The sequence below is a fragment of the Liolophura sinensis genome, chromosome 7 (assembly GCF_032854445.1).
Source record: "Liolophura sinensis isolate JHLJ2023 chromosome 7, CUHK_Ljap_v2, whole genome shotgun sequence".
NCBI lineage: Eukaryota > Metazoa > Mollusca > Polyplacophora > Chitonida > Chitonidae > Liolophura > Liolophura sinensis.
This window is the reverse complement of record NC_088301.1, coordinates 4,736,450-4,746,343: the sequence shown is the minus strand read 5'-3', so window position 1 is coordinate 4,746,343 and position 9,894 is coordinate 4,736,450. Positions and strand designations below refer to the sequence as shown.

General features: G+C 38.2%; 1 protein-coding gene across 1 annotated transcript in view; it reads right to left on the bottom strand.

Moving 5' to 3' along the window:
* LOC135469859 (inositol hexakisphosphate kinase 1-like) overlaps positions 1-7,078 on the bottom strand; it is an 11,197-nt gene extending 4,119 nt beyond the window's left edge. The window contains exons 1-2 of the mRNA XM_064748482.1: positions 7,038-7,078; positions 5,297-5,568 (exon numbers count right to left, since the gene is read on the bottom strand). Coding sequence (XP_064604552.1) covers positions 5,297-5,495 — 199 coding nt within the window. The 5' untranslated portion in view covers positions 5,496-5,568; positions 7,038-7,078. The remainder of the gene's footprint in view (positions 1-5,296; positions 5,569-7,037) is intronic.
* Between the last annotated feature and the right edge of the window lie 2,816 nt (positions 7,079-9,894).

The following is a 9,894-nucleotide window of genomic DNA, read 5'->3' as shown; positions in this document are numbered from 1 at the left end:
TACAACACCACAAACTGATAGTTATTAATGCTATAATACTGTCTGAATGTGAATTATGCTATAGTACTGTCTGAATGTGAACTGTGCTACAATACTGTCTGAATGTGAATTATGCTACTGTACTGTCTGGATGTGAATTATGCTACAGCACTGTCTGGATGTGAATTATGCTACTATACTGTCTGGTTTGTGAATTATGCTATGGTACTGTCCGGATGTGAATTATGCTACAATACTGTCTGAATGTGAATTATGCTACTGTACTGTCTGGATGTGAATTATGCTACAGCACTGTCTGGATGTGAATTATGCTACTATACTGTCTGGTTTGTGAATTATGCTACAATACTGTCTGAATGTGAATTATGCTACAGCACTGTCTGGATGTGAATTATGCTACTATACTGTCTGGTTTGTGAATTATGCTACAATACTGTCTGAATGTGAATTATGCTACAGCACTGTCTGGATGTGAATTATGCTACAGCACTGTCCAGATGTGAATTATGCTACAATACTGTCTGAATGTGAACTGTGCTACAATACTGTCTGGATGTGAATTATGCTACAGCACTGTCTGGATGTGAATTATGCTACTATACTGTCTGGTTTGTGAATTATGCTATAATACTGTCCGGATGTGAATTATGCTACAGCACTGTCTGGATGTGAATTATGCTACAGCATTCTCAGGATGTGAATTAGTCTACAATACTCTCTGGATGTGAATTATGCTACAGCACTGTCTGGATGTGAATTATATGCCAGAAAACTGTCTGTGAATTATGCTGAAATACTGCCTGGATGTGAATTTTCCTATAATACTGTCTGGATGTAAATTATGCTATAGTACTGTCTGGATGTGAATTATGCTATGGTAATGTCTGGATGTGATTTATACTACAATACTGTCTGAATGTGAACTGTGCTACAATACTGTCTGGATGTGAATTATGCTATGGTAATGTCTGGATGTGATTTATACTACAATACTGTCTGAATGTGAACTGTGCTACAATACTTTCTGGATGTGAATTATGCTACAGCACTGTCTGGATGTGAATTATGCTACAGCACTGTCCGGATGTGAATTATGCTACAATACTGTCTGAATGTGAATTATGCTACAGCACTGTCTGGATGTGAATTATGCTAATATACTGTCTGGTTTGTGAATTATGCTACAGCACTGCCTCGATGTGTATTATGCTACAGCATTGTCTGGATGTGAATTATGCTACTATACCGTCTGGTTTGTGAATTATGCTATAATACTGTCCGGATGTGAATTATGATACAGCATTGTCTCTATGTGTGTGTTATGCTACAGCACTGTCTGGATGTGAGTTAGGCTACAATACTCTCTGGATGTGAATTATGCTACAGCACTGTCTGGATGTGAATTATATGCCAGAAAACTGTCTGTGAATTATGCTGAAATACTGCCTGGATGTGAATTTTCCTATAATACTGTCTGGATGTAAATTACGCCATAATACTCTCTGAACGTGCATTATGCTATAATACAGTCTAGATGTGAATTATGCTGTAATAGTCTAGATGTGAATTATGCTGTAATAGTCTAGATGTGAATTATGCTGTAATACAGTCTAGATGTGAATTATGCTGTAATAGTCTAGATGTGAATTATGCTGTAATAGTCTAGATGTGAATTATGCTATAATACAGTCTAGATGTGAATTATGCTGTAATACAGTCTAGATGTGAATTATGCTGTAATACAGTCTAGATGTGAATTATGCTGTAATACAGTCTAGATGTGAATTATGCTGTAATACAGTCTAGATGTGAATTATGCTGTAATAATGCATGAATGTCATTAATCCTTTGATACAATCTGGATGTGACTTATGTGGACTACAAAGAGAATGTATTTCATGCATATACCAAAGTATCTATCCTGTTAGAGTAAGCCTATGAAATAAAAAATAAGCTGAGATTTTATTCACAATTCTACATCAATGTGAGATATTTGAATGATTCTGTTACACTTCACAATTTATAAGATACTGACAGGTCCTATACAACTGTAAATGCACAGCAGATTTATAGATTTATTAAAAGGCTTGTGGTACAGAATTAACATACAACCAGAGAGTGCATGGAGCAGCCTACATACCATACATATATATGACTCAGTAATATACATCTCATGTCCGCCCTTGTAAGCAGGCTTTATAATAGTATTGTTAATACCAGGGGTTTTCATGGGCCATGTTGAACAGGAAATTGCAAGTACTTAACTATTACTGAATGTAGCACTGTCACAAGGCAGCAACAGTGGTATCCAGGAAACAAGTTAGAACAGGGCTCTAAAATGCAAGCACATATATGGGTGCTTGAATATCTTTCTGAAAGGTACATGCACCCTCAGCTCTAGAACATCTAGCCATGAAGATATGATAGGTCATGTCTGTAGTCGTGCTAGCACGTACGAGCAAAAACAGCACAAGGTTCCAGGGTCAATTACACCCTATTCAGGCATGCTGTATCATACATGCATATCAGTACATTATCTTAGACATCCTCTAACAACTCTAACATGTGCATGCATACCCTCTAAGAGTTGTGGGGACTTGCACAATGAGAATCAGCCATTGTAAATCAGTTCGTTTCCATTGAGATTAAGCACTTTAATGAGTTCTATATTTATCAGTATATTAAACCCCGAATCTTTCAAACTGCAAAGCATAATCATGACTAACTCATTCGTCACTGAAGTTCATGCAATTTGTTTACTGTTTTGCGGTGGTAGTTTTGTCTGAAGGTAGGAAGGCTTCACAGGAAAAAGAGTTTCATTGTAAATTGACCTGTTTACCTTCCACAATTATATAGTATGCATCAATACAACAAAGCACTGATTAATACAGATATCTTTGTTTTGACTGTACACATTCATTTATGTCCCTTTGGGGGTGTGGCATGCATCCTGATGCGGGGGTACTTTTGCAGTTAGATTTACTTATTTGACAGTCGTTTGTGTGACACTTGTCCTTTGAATTGTGAGACATGAGGTTTGGGTTTAAGACTGACTATGGACAGGGAATATGCAGATTTTCCTGCTCTGACTGTGCTTGTAGCGGCTTTGCGTGGTGGCAGCAAGTGGTCAACAATGTTCACCATTAACATCTTCATTGTAATGAATATTTAAAAACAAATAAATACAAATAAATAAAGTTTTCCACTAGTAGGCAACAGGCACTCTCAGATGACAGGCATGATTCTTCACCATGCAAGGAGAGGTGATGCCATGACAAAACCAGAAATCAGCTTGCTCTGACACAATGTGCAGACTGTGAACCTGGTATGCAGTAGGTGTACTGTAACGTGTATACATGTAGGCTGCATGCTTCAGGAGCCGTGGAACATTATAAAATTTGAGGGAGCTGATGCAGTGGAAGTAATATTCCTTGGTATGCATCCCCCCTTTAATTTCAGGGTGGCTTCAGCACCCCACACCCCCACCACCAGCCCACCCCCACCCACAGGCCCCTCCTGTTCCACTGCCAATGTGTATTGTATAAGCGACAAGTACAGTCTGCATGCATACCTCACATGACACTGCTTGTGCAAAGTGCATATAGCCCTGAATAAATAACAAGTAGCAATTATCAAACATCGTGGCATCATATAAAACCTCTGATGCAAAAGTTCCAAAATGATTCGTCCGAGGCAGCTCCAACGTTAGGATGGCAATGTCAGAGCCTGCTCCATTTAAACACCTGATGTAGTTATCACATATGTCGAACCTATCAGAAGAGTGGATCTCTTTAAGCAACAATGAGAAATCTTGGGCCCATGAAGCTTAAGAAATAACTGATCGACACAGTACTTGAGATAAATCCAGACGAAGAGATAAGGAACATATTAGTGTCTGCAAACTCGTGGTCATGGAGACGAATTTGATGGTTAATGTGCCACAGCACCTGCTACAGGGTTTCAGGTGGACAGCGCTCTGAAGTTAGTTTGGGGTCATGAACTTGGCTGAACAAAATTTTATTGTATTCATCATGACAACCAGATGGTTACCTCTGGTTAAGTAAGCTTTGTATTGTTAGAGATTATATATAAACAGTGCTCTCTGAAAGAGGGACAAGTTAGGATTGGGCTGGAGAGTGCACTAGGAAGGACCTCTGAGTTCTGGGCACTCTCCAGGTTACAGTTATGTAGTAGAGAAATGCCGAGCATATGACGATTCTTGAAAAATAATGGGCTAGGCGCGGAGTGATGAGCCGATTATTTTTCAAGAATATTCATTTGCAAGGCATTTCTCCTACTTAAACATCAGAGCCCAGTGTTATGCAGCTGCCGATGCTATTTTTCAAGAATCAACAGTTATTGTTCTTTTGTAATCTGGAAAGAAATGCCAGTCAAAAATGCATTTACTTTATAACCCTGGCAGTACCAGGACTCCCCTGCATGTTACAAGGAAATGCATAGTTCATGTCGCCTTAGATAAAGAACATGTGCAGACATACCGACTTCCACACACGCCAATACTTGAGCATACACTGGGTGTGTAAGATTATGGACAGTGACTCGGTCTATATCTGAACTGAACGAAGCTTACATATAAACGGTGAAATCTGACAGTAGATTACACGACTGACATGTCAAGGCCTCAAGATATCCAAAATATTCGTAACCAGAATGCCACAAATTATACCCACCAGTTCACCTTTATACAAACTCTGTTTTGCTGTTCATATTTTTACCTAAGAAAATTGATGACGCCACTTTACCTTTCCTCACACTGGCAACATTTGGTGTATTTGAAAAAAAGGCAAGGAACGAAACTGTGAGAAAATCAATTTCACATTAATGAAAATTGCATGGACCCTTCACATATGACATTCTGAAGTTAGACAAAGGATTGACGTCACAATGAACGTTTAAAGTTGTCTAAAAGGAAGAGGTTGAGAGGCCTTCCCAAATAGCTCAGTGGGATATTGGAATGTTTTTAAAGTCCTGTGTTTGTGGGTTTGAATCCCTCTTTGCCACACCAATTGGATGCGCACTCAGGTGGTACAAGTTGTCACTCAGACCACTATCTCGCAAGTGTCGATTCTTGAAAAATAATTGACTGCGCATACAATAGCTTGACCTCACAACAAACGTTTAAAATAAATGAACTGTTGTTGATGACACGGGGCTTGGAATGTTCCTGTTGTTCTGTTGAGGTGACCACAACGGACGCTGACTGGACAACTTAACGATTGACCACAGCGGTCAGAATAATACATATATGGCCTTACCCCTGGTTATAATATCATACCTCTGCACTCTGGTGTAAAGGGGAGTAACTCCTGCGGCAGTGCTGAATAGAAACGGTACTCTCGTAAACACAGGGGTTTACACACTGTGTTCTCGTTTAATCGGAACATGCTCGTATGCCCCCCAACCTGGTGGATGAATGGTTTAAGTTCTACAGGTTGGCCCTCTGTGTTCGCAGACTCCATGTTTTGTTCGGGCATTGTTGTCTGGTATCATTCACCCTGGCTGATGTGTAGATCCACTAACATGTGGCTTATGAAGCTGAATCACTGCCTGAAACAATACAAGTAGTCAAGTAATCACCTATTTCAATTAAATTAAATGTTAACTGAACTAGTAATCACCACGATTAATTTATTTAGGTTAATGTGTGTTTTGAGGGATTCATCTTGATAAGATTATTCTACACATATAAATAAATGTGTGATTGATTGATTTATTTCATAGAAGTTTTACAACGTTCTAAAGAATATCTCACTTATATGATGGTGGCCAGCATTATGGTGGGAGGAAATTGAGCAGAGTCCATGGGAAACCCACGACAATTTGCAGGTTGCTGAAGAGGCCCTCAAAAAGTGACTTTAAAAGGCAAGAAGATCTACCTGTATTAAGAAAAAATGTACAATTACAATAGAAAAACATGATCCATAATGCCCAATTTTATGGTACAACTAGTTGAGCTTAACAGCTCTTCAAGCTAAAACAACATAAGGCCCTGAAAACGACTGGGATGGGGGGGTTAAAAATTAAAAATATCAACAAAAAAAATAAACAACATAAACAGAACTAAGTCTGCAACAGGAATATATGGCAACAGCCTGAAATAATTTTTACCATAAAGTTATCAGCTCTTGTGATAAGATATTCATAGAACTACCTTGTATCTGTTATCCCAGCATATTCATACAATGTATCTATGCCATCCTCAATCATTATACATATACTGGTATATAATAAGTACAAAATACACATGCTTGCATTTAAGTACAATACTGTAAACATATAAACATACCTGTGGTGTATAATTCAGGTAAACAACTTACCTGTGCCTGATTAAAAGTGCAGAGCACAGCTGTGAATGTGATAGCACCTGCTGTCATTCATTAACACTCTGATCTGAGATAGCATACATCTAACTCCCTGGCTGTGCACAACAAAACAGCTCGTGAAACTGACCCTAATTCCAAAGTTCAGCTTAAATACTGCCTAACAGCATGCACTTCGACCTGAGCTAACATGCATGCACAATACATGTAATGCCTTTGTACCTGATCCATTACGTAGCCATTTCCCCTAATCGTTTGTGAAGCCTATGCCGGTACTATGTCTAGCTATTCGAGATTGCCGACTAGTGCCGAATTCTCACCAGAAATATCATGCCATACATAATTATAACATTAGAAAACAAAGAATTCTGTCAATAATGCATTTGTTACACAGGTATATAATAACGACCACAGAACACAACCAGGTAAATGAATAGCCATGGTACAACAGGTTAGAGTTACCAATACTCCACACCTCCGCCTATACTTACACAGGTACATGTAAATGTACAGATGTTGACCCCTTTGGACAAGTTAATCCGCTGGATGCCTCTGTTCAGGATTAGTTAGTGTTTGAACTAGTTACCATATAAATGGTCCAGACCAGTGACACAAGCTGGGAGACCAGCTGTAAAAATGGCCATATGCTTCTGTGCAGGATTAGTTAGTGTTTGGATTAGAATCAGGACTAGTTACCATGTAAATGGTCCAGACAGGGAGGCCTGATATAGCTGTTGGTACCAGCAATGACACAGGCTGGGAGACCAGCTGTAAACATCGCCATATGCTTCTGAGCTGGACTGCAATGGCCTGCTCACTCTGATGACCCATATTAAGTCGGCTGGGTCTCCATTGATCTGAGTGAGGTGGGGGCGGGGCGGTTTGACTAAGGCATGCAATTGTTATCCGGGCTATGTCATGACTGCGGGTCAAACCAAGTCCATTCCACTTATCCTATTTATATAATCTATACACAGGGCACATATAATGTAACAGTACTTAGCTAGATATGGGAGACATTTGTCTGTTAGACCTAAAATGGGTAATACTGGGTGACACTTAATTCTTTAAATAAACACATAAAGTGGGGGGGGGGACTCCAACCTAGAGTGATTTCAACTTTAAGACCTTTGTTCATTTTATATTTATTCGATGTAACTTACGCGCCTTTATAATAAGAATTCTCTTTTGGACATTTATTAAGCATATCCTTAGCTCAAAAAATGGCGTAAGACAATCCAATCGTCAAAACTAGAGAAATCTTTATTTTTTATTCTGGTTTATGAAAAAAAAAACAGTTTTAATAAACTTCAAGGAAAAGACCTCTAAAAATCAAAGTAGACATCACTAAATAGACCACTTAAAACTACACACAAATATACTTTCATTTATTTATTTATTTATTTTTTGTCTTTTATGAAGAGTGTTAAAGGCGCTTAAGCATTTGAATTCTAAGATGGGCTTTATGGACCATACTATCAGACTTTAGGAATTCTGATGTCACAGGAAGTTTTCCCAATTCTTATCATAACACTAAATGTTGGAATAACACTTTTTACCCATGAGTAAAAGATTACTCATAAAAGATTCCCAAAAATTTCTTCCTTCGGGTGAACATCAGGAAAAAAAGGTGATGTGACGTCAGAGTTCCAAGGTACCATCAGTATGGCTAGATCACAAGCCCACCTTCTTATTCAAATGAAGAACCTAACTTCACATTTTACCTTTCTTTTACTTTAACACTGAGAGAAAAAAAAAGTTCAAATTCTCTTCTTAAAATCTACATAAAAACTTCACCCATTCCCCATTTTTCACAGGATTGGTTGCATGGATTATGTCCACCAGACATATTTTTAATGATGGCCCAGTTTAATTTACTTAGCTTCATGCAGTGTATAACAAACATCTGTTTCATGAAAAGACAACAAATAATATGACCTGACTTAATTAGGATGAGGGTAGCAAACTGGTATAAACTGGCACAGGCATTTTTTATTTGGACGCATTTAGTAACTATATAAATCCACTTGTAATAAGGAATTCTTTATCACGCAATGTTGGAGCAGTCAGAAACACAATGTCACCTCACTCATTGTTACAAGGCAAAGCAGTTCTCAATGGCCTAAATATGTCGCCTCACTCTTTGTTACAAGGCAAACCATGGTTCAGTGGCACAAATATGTCGCATCACTCATTGTTACAAGGCAAACCATGGTTCAATGGCATAAATATTTTGTATCACTCATTGTTACAAGGCAAACCATGGTTCAGTGGCACAAATATGTCGCATCACTCATTGTTACAAGGCAAACCATGGTTCAATGGCATAAATATTTTGTATCACTCATTGTTACAAGGCAAACGACTGTTCAGTGGCACAAATATGTCGCATCACTCATTGTTACAAGGCAAACCATGGTTCAATGGCATAAATATTTTGTATCACTCATTGTTACAAGGCAAACGACTGTTCAGTGGCACAAATATGTCGCATCACTCATTGTTACAAGGCAAACCATGTTTCAATGGCATAAATATTTTGTATCACTTGTTGTTACAAGGCAAACGACTGTTCAGTGGCCTAAATATGTCGCATCATTCATTGTTACAAGGCAAAATACGGTTCACTGGTCTAAATATGTCACATCACTCATTGTTACAAGGCAAAATACGGTTCAGTGACCTAAATGGAAACAGAAGCACCCTCAGGTTATACAAATAGTTTTTGCCTCATTGGATAAATCTGATAACAGGGCAATGCTTGTCTGATGGGATGCATGATTACGCTTACTATGAACCGCGATGTCATTGTTGTGACAGCAACATCAGAAAGACAAAAAGTTATGTTTTTCAGCTTCATTTCTGATACTTCACAGATGTACATTTGGTCTGGTGTTGTCTTTTCTTTTAGCAGCTCATACATTGTTAACAGGGGATCTTAACTTCAAACATTCTGATATAAGAATAAAAAAATAATGCATTAAAAATCTAATATTACTTTTAATATTCCATAAAATCATTTCTGTACTGCTCCCAAACAAAATTATAACTTTTTTTTCTTTTATGAAAACATGTCACTATTCTTAAGGCATAATCAAGGTATTTTATTGGAGTAGGCCTGTACTATCAAAACTCCTCGAGCTTATTACCACAATACACAAGTATGTGCACATGAAAAAGACCTTTTAAAAAAGGTTTCCGCTATTGCCTAATTAATGTAGCCGATATCCTCATTCCTCTAACTATGTTTCATTGAATTCTTGTTTTTTTTTTCTGCAGACCTTTGCCAAGTCAGGGAACGTGCCCTATAAATGTCACGTCTAACATGTCTGTGGCTCGCCATCCTGACTATGTATGCACATTTCAATGTATTATCAAAAGAGCCCCTTTTCTAAATGAAAAGAATATGTGCAGTGAAATCAGCAAAATTGTGCATACAAGCGTGCATGGGCTGTGTATAGAATGAGCTTTCCAGCAGTTAACAATACCTAATCCACAGGTGAGAATACCTGTACGTCTCCAAAGGTGAGAATAAATGTACGTCTCCACAGGT